The following is a 13,086-nucleotide window of genomic DNA, read 5'->3' as shown; positions in this document are numbered from 1 at the left end:
TTTCTTCCTCTGTCCATTGCTCAGTTCAAAACAGGGGAGTTTCTGTGCCTTGTATCTTACCCTTACACTGAAGAGTCCTTAGTCTTCTGTTAGATTCCTCACGTTTTGGTCTTGCCCCTCTTTGGGTTTGGTAGAAGTCTCCAAGGCGAAATCCAGCTATGATCCTTTTATTTCAGGATTCCTACGCTCACTTTTGTTTTTTATAGAATTTTTCCGAGTATCTGCTCTGCCATTCTGCTGAAAAAGAATGTTTAGTCTTTGAAACACATTCCTCCTTTGGTTTTCAGTTTACCATGATCACGGTTTCTTTCTTTGACCACTCCTCTCCTTTTAGGCACTGCTGTACCCTGAAAGCATGTAGAAATTATTACATATTTATTTCTCTTTAGGTTGTGGGGCTGTTTTTAAGAAGAGGAGTCTTTAAGTCTTGTCACATTTGCATTCCAGTCTGATTTTTGAAAATGTTAAAATAATGAATACCTCTCTTTGTTGGAGGCTTTCCATTTCCAAAAAGGGGAAAAAGTTTTTACAAGTAACTGTTAGGAACTAAGGTCTGTAGAAGTGTATTTAGAATTCAGTAGGAAAGAAAATGTTTCCTTAATTTGCATGAATCAAATTCTGCTTCATTTTAAAATAAGGTAAAATCATTTCATTGCCTGCCTCTCACCCTGAAAGAAGAGAGATAGCTATTTTTATAATTGTTTAATGTTGGGGGAAAAAATAGTAGGTGTTTGATATTGTAATGATGGTAATGTGTTTAGTAATCTTGTTTTTATTCTATTATATTCCCCTATTGTTAACCTTCCACCTCCTATTGGTTGTTAGATGAAATGAGAGAAAAGCATTGTTGGTCATTTCATGTACAGTTGCATTAGCAACCATTAGCATTTATCTCTACATTTTTAATGTTTTTTTATTTCTCCCTACCCTAAATAAGGATTTTTACCTTTTATTAAAAAAAAAAAAAGGTTTATTTATTTATTTTAGAGGGAGAGAAAGAGAGCATATGCAGAGGGGAGGTGTGGGGGGTCACAAGGGGCAGAGAATCTCAAGCAGATGCCTCGCTGAGTGTGGATCCTGAGCTGGAGCTGGATCTCAAAACCCTGAGATCATGACCTGAGCTGAAATCAAGAGTCGAAATCCAAGAGTCGGACACTTCACCTACTGAGCCACCCAGGTGCCCCAGAAGTTTTACTCTTTAGAATACAGGCATACCTCAGAGATACTGTGGGTTTGGTTCAGACCACTGCAACAAAGCAAATACCACAATAAAGTAAGTCAGGTGTATTTTCTGGTTCCCCAGTGCATATAAAAATTATATTTACACTATATTATAGTCTGTTAAGTGCAATAACATTATGTCTGAAAAAACAATGTGCATAGTGTAATTGAAAAATACTTTACTGGGGCACCTGGGTGGCTCAGTCATTAAGCATCTGCCTTCAGCTCAGGTCATGATCCCGGGGTCCTGGGTTGGAGCCCTGTGTCGGGCTCCCTGCTCAGTGGGAAGCCTGCTTCTCCCTCTCCCACTCCTGATGCTTGTGTTCCTTCCCTCGCTGTCTCTCTCTGTCAAACCACTTTCTCTGCTCATCTATAAGAAGCAACTCCTCATCTGTTCAAGTTTTCTCATGAGATTGCAGCAATTCAGTCACATCTTCAGGCTCCACTTCTAATTCTACTTCTTGCTGTTTCCACCACATCTGCCGTTACTTCCTCCACTGAAGTCTTGAACCCCTCAAAGTTATCTATGAGGGTTGGAATCAACTTCTACACTTCTGTTAGTGTTGATATTTTGACCTCTTCCCATGAATTACACATGTTCTTTTTTTTTTTTAGATTTTATTTATTTGACAGAGACACAATGAGAGGGGCGAGTAGGAGAGGGAGAAGAAGGCTTCCCACTGAGCAGGGAGCCCAATGTGGGGCTTGATCCCGGGACCCCGGGACCATGACCTGAGACAAAGGCAAACCCTTAACAACTGAGCCACCCAGGCGCCCCAAATTACACATGTTCTTAATGGGATCTAGGATAGTAAATTCTTTTTTTTAATAAATTTTTTATTGTTATGTTAATCACCATACATTACATCATTAGTTTTTGATGTAGTGTTCCATGATTCATTGTTTGTGCATAACACCCAGTGCTCCACGCAGAACGTGCCCTCTTTAATACCCATCACCAGGCTAACCCATCCCCCCACACCCCTCCCCGCTAGAACCCTCAGTTTGTTTTTCAGAGTCCATCATCTCTCATGGTTCGTCTCCCCCTCCGACTTACTCCCCTTCATTCTTCCCCTCCTGCTATCTTCTTTTTTTTTCCTTAACATATATTGCATTATTTGTTTCAGAGGTACAGATCTGTGATTCAACAGTCTTGCACAATTCACAGCACTCACCATAGCACATACCCTCCCCAATGTCTATTACCCAGCCACCCCATCCCTCCCACCCCCCCATCACTCCTGCAACCCTCAGTTTGTTTCCTGAGATTAAGAATTCCTCATATCAGTGAGGTCATATGATACATGTCTTTCTCTGATTGACTTATTTCACTGAGCATAACACCCTCCAGTTCCATCCATGTCGTTGCAAATGGCAAGATCTCATTCCTTTTGATGGCTGCATAATATTCCATTGTGTATATATACCACATCTTCTTTATCCATTCATTTGTCGATGGACATCTTGGCTCTTTCCACAGTTTGGCTATTGTGGACATTGCTGCTATAAACATTGGGGTGCACATACCCCTTCGGATCCCTACATTTGTATCTTTGTGGTAAATACCCAGTAGTGCAATTGCTGGGTCGTATGGTAGCTCTATTTTCAACTGTTTGAGGAACCTCCATACTGTTTTCCAGAGTGGCTGCACCAGCTTGCATTCCCACCAACAGTGGAGAAGGGTTCCCCCTTTTCCGCATCCCCGCCAACATCTGTCGTTTCCTGACTTGTTAATTTTAGCCATTCTGACTGGTGTGAGGTGGTATCTCATTGAGGTTTTGGTTTGGATTTCCCTGATGCTGAGTGATGTTGAGCACTTTTTCATGTGTCTGTTGGCCATTTGGATGTCTTCTTTGGAAAAATGTCTGTTCATGTCTTCTGCCCATTTCTTGATTGGATTAGTTGTTCTTCGGTGTTGAATTTGATAAGTTCTTTATAGATTTTGGATACTAGCCCTTTATCTGATATGTCATTTGCAAATATTTTCTCCCATTCTGTCGGTTGTCTTTTGGTTTTGTGGACTGTTTCTTTTGCTGTGCAAAAGCTTTTTATCTTGATGAAATCTTAGTAGTTCATTTTTGCCCTTGCTTCCCTTGCCTTTGGCGATGTTTCTAGGAAGAAGTTGCTGCGGCTGAGGTCGAAGAGGTTGCTGCCTGTGTTCTCCTCAAGGATTTTGAAGGACTCCTGTCTCACATTTAGGTCTTTCAACTATTTGGAGTCTATTTTTGTGTGTGGTGTAAGGAAATGGTCTAGTTTCATTCTTCTGCATGTGGCTGTCCAATTTTCCCAACACCATTTGTTGAAGAGACTGTCTTTTTTCCATTGGACATTCTTTCCTGCTTTGTCAAAGATGAGTTGACCCTAGAGCTGAGGGTCCATTTCTGGGCTCTCTGTTCTGTTCCATTGATCTATGTGTCTGTTTTTGTGCCAGTACCATACTGTCTTGATGATGACAGCTTTGTAATAGAGCTGGAAGTCTGGAATTGTGATGCCGCCAGCTTTGCTTTTCTTTTTCAACATTCCTCTGGCTATTCAGGGTCTCTTCTGGTTCCATTCGATTTTAGGATTATTTGTTCCATTTCTTTGAAAAAAGTGGATGGTATTTTGATGGGGATTGCATTGAATATGTAGATTGCTCTAGGTAGCGTTGACATCTTCACAATGTTCTTCCAATCCATGAGCATGGAATGTTTTTCCATTTCTTTGTGTCTTCCTCAATTTCTTTCATGAGTATTTTATAGTTTTCTGAGTACAGATCCTTTGCCTCTTTGGTTAGATTTATTCCTAGGTATCTTATGGTTTTGGGTGCAGTTGTAAATGGGATCAACTCCTTAATTTGTCTCTCTTCTGTCTTGTTGGTGTATAAGAATCCCACTGATTTCTGTGCATTGATTTTATATCCTGCCACTTTACTGAATTCCTGTATGAGTTCTAGCAGTTTTGGGGTGGAGTCTTTTGGGTTTTCCACATACAGTATCATATCATCTGCAAAGAGTGAGAGTTTGACTTCCTCTTTGCCGATTTGGATGCCTTTGATTTCTTTTTGGTGTCTGATTGCTGTGGCTAGGACTTCTAATACTATGGTGAATAGCAGTGGTGATAGTGGACGTCCCTGCTGCGTTCCTGACCTTAGGGGGAAAGCTCTCAGTTTTTCCCCATTGAGAATGATATTCGCTGTAGGTTTTTCATAGATGGCTTTTATGATATTGAGGTTTGTACCCTCTATCCCTATACTCTGAAGAGGTTTGATCAAGAAAGGATGCTGTACTTTGTCAAATGCTTTTTCTGCATCTATTGAGAGGATCATATGATTCTTGTTCTTTCTTTTGTTAATGTATTGTATCACGTTGATTGATTTGCGGATGTTGAACCAACCTTGCAGCCCAGGGATAAATCCCACTTGGTCATGGTGAATAATCCTTTTCATGTACTGTTGGATCCTATTGGCTAGTATTTTGGTGAGAATTTTTGCATTCATGTTCATCAAGGATATTGGTCTGTAATTCTCCTTTTTGATGGGGTCTTTGTTTGGTTTGGGGATCAAGGTAATGCTGGCCTCATAAAATGAGTTTGGCAGTTTTCCTTCCATTTCTATTTTTTGGAACAGTTTCAGAATAGGTATTAATTCTTCTTTAAATGTTTGGTAGAATTCCCCTAGGAAGCCATCTGGCCCGGGGCTTTTGTTTGTTGGGAGATTTTTGATGACTGCTTCAATTTCCTTAGTGGTTATAGGTCTGTTCAGGTTTTCTATTTCTTCCTGGTTCAATTTTGGTAGTTGATACATCTCTAGGAATGCATTCATTTCTTCCAGGTTATCTAATTTGCTGGCATAGAGTTGCTCCTAATATGTTCTTATAATTGTTTGTATGTCTTTGGTGTTGGTTGTGATCTCTCCTCTTTCATTCATGATTTTGTTGATTTGGGTCATTTCTCTTTTCTTTTTGATAAGTCTGGCCAGGGGTTTATCAGTCTTTAGGATAGTAAATTCTTTTCAGAAGATTTTCCATTTACTTTGCCCAGATGCATCAGAGGAATCAACTCTTTTGGAACTATATCGTATGAAATGTACTTAAATAATGAAACTTGAAGGTCGAAATTACTCCATGATCTATAGGCTGCAGAATGGATGTTCTTGGGGCGCCTGGGTGGCTCAGTTGGTTAAGCGACTGCCTTCGGCTCAGGTCATGATCCTGGAGTCCCAGGATCGAGTCCCACATCGGGCTCCCTGCTCAGCAGGGAGTCTGCTTCTCCCTCTGACCCTCTTCCCTCTCGTGCTCTCTATCTCTCATTCTCTCTCTCTCAAATAAATAAAATCTTTAAAAAAAAAAAAAAAAAGAATGTTCTTTTAGCTGGCATGAAAACAACATTAATCTCTTTGTACATCTCCATCAGAACTCTTGGACGACCAGGTACATTGTCAGTGAGTAGCAATATTTTGAAAGGAATCTTTTCCCTGAGCAGTAGGTCTCAAGAGTATACTTAAGATATTCAGGAAACTGTGTTACAAACAGGTGTGCGGTCATTCAGCCTTTGTTGTTCCGTTTACAGAGCCAGGCAGAGTAGATTTAGCATAATTCTGAAGGGCTCTAGGATTTTTGGAATCATCAATGAGCATTGACTTCAGCTTAAAGTCTACAGCTGCATTAGTCCCTAATAAGAGTCAGCCTGTCCTTTGAAGTTTTTGAAGCCAGGCATGGACTTCTCTCTAGCTATGAAAGTCTTGGATGGCATCTTTTCCAGTAGAAGACTGTTTCATCTCCACTGAAAATCTGTTGTTTAGTGTAGTCACCCTCATTAATTATCTTAGCTGGATCTTCTGGAGAACTTAACTGCAGTTTGTGTATCAGCACTTGATGCTTCACCTTGCACTTTCATGTTAATGGAGACAGCTTCTTTCCTTAAACCTTATGAACCAATCTGCCAGCTTCAGAGCTTTCTTTTGCAGCTTCCTCACCTTTCTCAGACTTCACAGATTTGAAGAGTTAGTGCTTTGCTCTGGATTAGGCTTTGGCTTAAGGGACTGTTGTGGCTGGTTTGACCTTCTATCCAGACCACTCAGACTTTGTCCATATCAGCAGTAAGGCTGTTTTACTTTCTTACCACTTGGGTGTTCACTGATGTAGCACTTTTAATTTCCTTTAAGAACTTTTACGTAGCATTCACAACTGGCTATTTGGTCCATTTTGTTTGATCTTCATCTTAAACAGTAATGTGCACTATAGAACAACCATAGTACTTTTTTTTTTGTACCGTCATACCCATCATACCCAGCTATGTAAAAAAGCAAAAATTGGATCTAATATGTAACAGTGGGCATTGATGAAAATGAGAGTAGCTGACGAGGCAGAGATCACATCATTGGGATAACACTTTATGGTTTAGCATGTGCTAAACAAAGTGTGGTCTGTGGACCTATTACTGGGCCATGCTTTTCATTTAATGAGGAGTTAGGGAAATTATCCCTGATTTCTCCAGTTAGTTTCAGTGAGTCAGTATATTTATAGTTTAAGAGCATGTGAAGCAATAAATGTTTACCAGTATTGATGATAGCACCAAAGATGAGTAGGGTGAAACAAAAATAATGTGATGTATCCACCAAAAATAAATTTTGCTGGGTAATGTAGGGTGGGGTTGCAGAGGGGGAAACAGCAGATAAAGGAAAGAGAAAGGAGAAAGAAAAAGATGTCAGTGACTAGAGGTGAGACATTGTGACAAGTTATTGACAATAAAAATGGAGATGACAGTAAAACAAGGATATCAAATTTTCACAATTTGCTGTAGAGTCAAATGGGCTTATAGACCTCATTGTTATTTAAGGCTGTCACAATAATGTCATTATTATTAGGTTAAATTATGTTCGGTACACATAACGTCAGGAATCTGTGTTAGGATAGAGTTTTACCACATTTATTTTTAAAAAATTTAGGATGTCTGAGATTTTATGTATGTATGTATTTGACATCCATATAATTTTTTATTTCTAGTTAGTTAACATAGTGTTATATTACTTTCAAGTGTACAATACAGCACTCCCATACATACATCGTACTGTGCTCAGCTCATCATAAGTATACTCCTTAATCCCCGTCACCTATTTAACCCTGAAAGTGTTTAATTATTTCTCTCTCAAAGTATCTAGATGTATCAGGATCTTTCTTATTGAATATATAAATCCACTTGGATCTCTTAAGAGCTCAAATTCCTGCGAGTCTTCCAGACTTGAGCCAACATAAAATGAGGGCTTAGATGGAATTTTCAGATTTATTCTACATTTGAGTTGCTTCCAAACATTTAGGTTCTGGGCCTGGCCGTTTTTGATGAATAAGATAGAAAAAGAAATTCTTTTGCTAGTAACTTCAGGCCTTTTTGCCTGGGAAGACAAGATTTCTGTGTACTGCTATTGTGCAAATTCTGGAAATAAAATGCATATTTAAAGGTTGACGGAGATCATGTATTTTTGGTTAGGTGTTAAATATTGAGAAAAGAAGGGCGCCTGGGTGGCTCAGTTTTTAAGTGTCTGCCTTTGGCTCAGGTCATGATCCTGGAGTCCTGGGATCGAGTCCCACATCGGGTTCCCTGCTTGGTGGGGAATTTGCTTCTCCCTCTGACCCTCCCCCTCTCATGCTCTCTCTCTCTCTCTCTCAAATAAATAAATCTTCAAAAAAAAATTGAGAAAAGAATCATTTGACATTAAATTTACTCAAATTAAACTTTTATTAATATATTGATAGATTTTTAAATGCACATTTTTTCATATTTAAACATCTGGAATCGATGTCTTACCAGTGATGTGTTATTGTTTAATTGGCAGCAATTTTCCTTTTCTAGTGTTCCATGAAATAATGGTATATCTTATGATTGACAATGTTTCTTAGATTCAGAGAATTATGGTGCATTTGCAATATATGTAATTAGTTTTCCCATACCTCACCAATTTAGGTACAGACAGGGGTGATATTTGGCCAAGAACCATTGGAACTCTAATTTCTTGGCTTCTTCTCCCAGTGGTTTCTGGATAGTTCTACTTCTTTGGTTACAGTAGTTACCTTCTGCAGTTATTTCCCATTATTGCCAGTTACCTCAGTCTGTAGCTGCCATTTTCAGCACTGTCTGGGAAAGCCGACCATGTTGCCATGCTGGTATTCACAGCGGGTGGTATCATTGCTTTTGCTAGTGTTTCTCATCTGCATTTTCTACACTTTGTCTTCAAAATTAGGAGCTGAATGCCTCCTCATGCGATAATAGCTTTCTTTTGATTGATGCTCCATGGTGTGATCTCTAAATAGTTACACTAGTTCTTCACATCCTGAACTGAGTAGGAATTTTCATTTTTTTTTTACATCTATTTTTTAGGCCCTTCTCTTTTAGTTTCTATGTCCAGATTCAGGAAACTTAGAACCAGTTTTTTTTTTTTTTTTTAAGGATTTTGTTTATTTATTTGACAGAGAGAGACAGCAAGAGAGGGAATGCAAGCAGAGGGAGTGGGAGAGGGAGAAGCAGGCTTCCCGTGGAGCAGGGAGCATGGTGCGGGGCTCGGTCCCAGGACCCTGGGATCATGACCTGAGCCGAAGGCAGATGCTTAACGACTGAGCCACCCAGGCACCCCATGTTTTATTTTGTTTTTGAGTATAGCTGATGAGAACCAATTGCTTAGAAGATCCAGAGGACCTTTGAGGGGACTGATTGCTTATTTAAAGACATGTCAGGGTACCTGGGTGGCTGAGTCAGTTAAGTATCTGACTTCAGTTCAGGTTGTGATCTCAGGGTCTTGGGATCAGGTTCTGTTTTCAGTGGGGAGTCTGCTTCTCTCCCTCTGCCTCTTCCCCTGCACGTGCGCCCATGCACGTGCACGCGCGCACACACACACACACACACACACACACTCTCTCACTCTCTCTCAAAGTCTTTTTTTTTTTAAGATTTTATTTATTTGAGAGAGAGAATGAGAGAGAGAGAGAGAGAGCAGGAGGGGGGGAAGGTCAGAGGGAGAAGCAGTCTCCCCGCTGAGTCAGGGAGCCCGATGGTAGGACTCGATCCTGGGACTCCAGGATCATGACCTGAGCCAAAGGCAGTTGCTTAACCAACTGAGCCACCCAGGCACCCTCAAATATAGTCTTTTTAAAAATAAATAAAGACATTTCCTGCCTTCTCCAATGAACTACTGTTCTGAGAAGAATACACCCTGAAGGATAAATTCCCTGTTTTTTTGTGAACCTGACAAATAGACACACCACTTGACCTTCCATTCTTTGTGTCTTTTTTTAAGTTGTGATTTTAAGTGCTGCTTTTGTTATTGAGCTTAGTAAATACTCATTAGCTCCCAAACTTTTGGCCCTGCTTTATCTCTTTATTGGAGAGGACGTGACTGCCTACTAGCTATAAGACAATAAGCAACTGGCATGAATTCTTTTTTTTTTTTTTTTAAGCTTTTATTTATTTCTTAGCACAAGAGAGAACATGAGCTGGGAGAGAGGCAGATGAATAGGAAGAGGCAGACTCCCCCTGAGCAGGAAGCCTGATGCAGGGCTTGATCCCAGGCCCCTGGGATCATGACCTGAGCCAAAGACAGAGGCTTAAACAACTGAGCCACCCAGGTGCCCCATGAATTGTCTTTTTAATGTAGGGACTCCACCCCCTCAGTAAAAAAAATGTGGTCCTGTGAATGTTTTGGATTCTGACCTGTGATATTGAAATGAAAAGTAGATGATAGCCCTTTCTCATGAGGGAAGTTTGGAGCAGAGGTCCTGCATCATCTATTGCTATATAACAAATTCCCCCAAATTCAGTAATTTGCAAGAATAAACATTTATAATCCCTTGCTGTCCAAAGGGTCTGGAATCAGAGGCTTAGCTGGATGGTTCTGACTTGGAGTCTCTTTTTAGTTTGTAGGCAAGATATTGGCCTGGGCTACAGTCATCTGAAAGATTGGTTAGGGTTGGATAATATGCTTCCAAATCATGTGGTTATTAGCCGGAGGCCAGTAATCTTAGCATGTGAGCTTCTGAATTGGGCTGTTCACAGCATGGCAAGTGATTCTACAGAGAGTAACCAAAATGTAAGCCATAGTCTTTTAGAGCCTAATTGTGGGAATAACAAATCATTTCTGCTATATTCTGTTGGTCACACTGACCAGTTTTGGTACAGGGTGGGAAGGAACTACGGAAAAATGTGGATATAAGGAAGCAGAGTTAATTGGAGATTCTCTTGGAATTTGGTCATCACAGGTCTCTTTCTTTGTGATTATGTAAGTAGCATCAGGATGTGGAAAACATTTCTTTTTTCATAGTACCCTTTATCATTATGTTCAGGAGACCTAGGGCTAATCATACCAATAAAATTCTTCTTAGCTTACCTTTCTATCCTTATGTTTCAATTAGTAGCTATGCACATTGACTTTCCTGTACATCCTTGATTTGATAGTAAGGGCTTGCTTTCCCTGTTTTAGTGACATTCTCAAGATCTGGAGAATTTGTACAGCAGTGTTACCCAAAATGTGGTTATTGAAACAAGACTTTTCCAAGATGCTTTACACTAAGGAGGTTCCATTACTTTGGAAACCTCTGTGTTACCTTCTTCCCCTTGGAGAATCATTTGTGCAAGTTAGTGTATCAGAAGTCTCTAAGAAATCCTTTGAGGAAATCAGTTTCTCCTTTTTGTTCCCAGTGTTTTTAAAAATTTACTTGATCATTGAATCACTATATTGTATATCTGAAACTAATATGACACTGTATGTTAACTATACTGGAATTAAAATAAACTTAATAAAAACATTTACTTGATCATATAACCCACATTTGTTATAAGTGGAATAGATTAATGTAACAAAAATTTATCACAAATATATTCCTTTATTCAAAACAAGTTATTCAGGCAGCTTTATTTCTGTATTTTAGATAATTAAAGTTTTTCTTAAGTACTTTTCAATTTGTAATTATTTTACATTTTGGAAGACAGCTGAGGTCAGAAATTGTAAGTAGCTGATACTTTATTTCACTGTCAGTAGCGATTGTGATATTGCAAGATCTGAGGAAAGGTTTCATTCCTGGCCACTTAAAGAGCCATTTAGGAGATTTTTTTTTCCACTTTTACTGATTTATTAGCAAATGTTTTTAGCATATCTTAGGCCCTGGGTTTGCTGTGATCAACAGCATAGTCTGTCCTCCTTGTGAGGTGACAGCCAGACAAATGTAGGAGGTAACTGCAGAAGGACCACAGAGACCAAAGCAAAGGTGTGATGGTCCACAGATAGCTGCTTGTGAGCCGAGTGTATGCCTATTAATAAGTTCTTATTCAGTGATTCTCAATGGAGAAGGGAGGAGTTTTCTAATCTGTAATGGTGTTGGGTGATGTTAAGCTTATTTGAAGGTATCATACACTGAAAAGATCTAGAAACATTTGCTATATTGTTAGTAATATTTCATTGTCCAGAAAAAGCACAAGCTAGCTTTTAAGCAGAGAATTGTTGAGTTCTGAACAGATATCCAGGCTTGGAAAAGATGCTCATTAAGAGTCTTTATAGGGGGCGCCTGGGTGGCTCAGTCGTTAAGCGTCTGCCTTCAGCTCGGGTCATGATCCCAGGGTCCTGGGATCGAGCCCCGCATTGGGCTGCCTGCTTCTCCCTCTCCCACTCCCCCTGCATGTGTTCCTGCTCTTGCTATCTCTCTCTCTCTCTCTCTCTCAAATAAATAAAATCTTAAAAAAAAAAATTAAAAAAAAGTCTTTATAGTTACATGCAATTTTTTTTTTTTTTTGACAGAGAGAGACACAGCGAGAGAGGGGACACAAGCAGAGGGGTGGGAGAGGGAGAAGCAGGCTTCCCACTGAGCAGGGAGCCCGATGTGGGGCTTGATCCCAGGACCCTGGGATCATGACCTGAGCCGAAGGCAGACGCTTAATGACTGACTGATCCACCCAGGTGCCCCAGTTACATGCAATTCTAGTAACATTGGTTATTTGGTTTTAAACCCATAAGCTATGGCCTTCTATGGTTTTTGTTTTGCTTTGTTATATACTGAAAAAGAATGTCCACTAGTGATAACATGGGAAGAGTTGAGCAATAAAAACTATATAAACAAGAATGTAAAATATAGCCATTTGGGGACATCTAATATGTAGAGAAAAAACTATATCTCAGGCCATGCATGATACATTATACTCTAGTATTGAAAGTTTAAATTATGTGTAGGTATCCTATTTAAAAATGAAAACAAATATGGGTTGTAAATTGTAAATTAAAGTTATTCAGAACATTTTCCAAAGGCTTTTTGCATGTATGATTACTTGTATAGTGTTTTTGAAAAGCTTGTATGTCTGAAATGACACATTCTTTAAGGATGATGGAGAACTATGGTTTTTATAATTGGAAAGTAGTAAAGGAAACACTGCTAAAACTTTTAAGCAGTTACAATCTAGGCTGAGATCTTATAACCTCAGTGGAGTAACAATGAAGTTTTGTAGGTAGCTGTCTGCTCTTCATAACCACTTTACAGCATCAGTGTTAACAGGATATTTAGAAGTGTTTTGATTGTGAATTATAGGACAAACGATTAAAAATTAGAGAGGCATAATAAGATGTATAAGATGTAAAGGACTTGCAAAGGAAAAGATGTGAGCATTTGGAGGAAATTTACTCAAGGATTTCAGTCTGTGAAGCTAGAGGATGTTTATATTGTCATTTTTTTCAAAGTACAAATTATTGTTGATATTCTTTTCTAGAAACGACTGCAGAAAGAACTGTTGGCTTTGCAAAATGACCCACCTCCCGGAATGACTTTAAATGAAAAGAGTGTTCAGAATTCAATTACACAGTAAGTATTTAATTTTTGAAGTACTTGTTTCTTTTATTATTAGTGTAAAGTCTGAATA

The 13,086-nt window shown here is 39.3% G+C and overlaps 1 protein-coding gene across 3 annotated transcripts in view; it reads left to right on the top strand.

Annotated features, from left to right (window-relative positions):
* UBE2W (ubiquitin conjugating enzyme E2 W) overlaps positions 1–13,086 on the top strand; it is an 81,588-nt gene that overhangs the window by 28,283 nt on the left and 40,219 nt on the right. For all 3 annotated transcript variants that reach the window (XR_004820016.1, XM_035727147.1, XM_027608828.2), the window contains exon 2: positions 12,937–13,028. Coding sequence is in view for 2 of the 3 variants with exons in the window: in XM_035727147.1 (XP_035583040.1) it covers positions 12,937–13,028 (92 nt within the window). In the remaining variant the exon portion in view is untranslated. The remainder of the gene's footprint in view (positions 1–12,936; positions 13,029–13,086) is intronic.

This window comes from Zalophus californianus, chromosome 4, assembly GCF_009762305.2.
Source record: "Zalophus californianus isolate mZalCal1 chromosome 4, mZalCal1.pri.v2, whole genome shotgun sequence".
Taxonomy (NCBI): domain Eukaryota; kingdom Metazoa; phylum Chordata; class Mammalia; order Carnivora; family Otariidae; genus Zalophus; species Zalophus californianus.
This window is presented reverse-complemented; position numbering and strand designations above follow the sequence as displayed.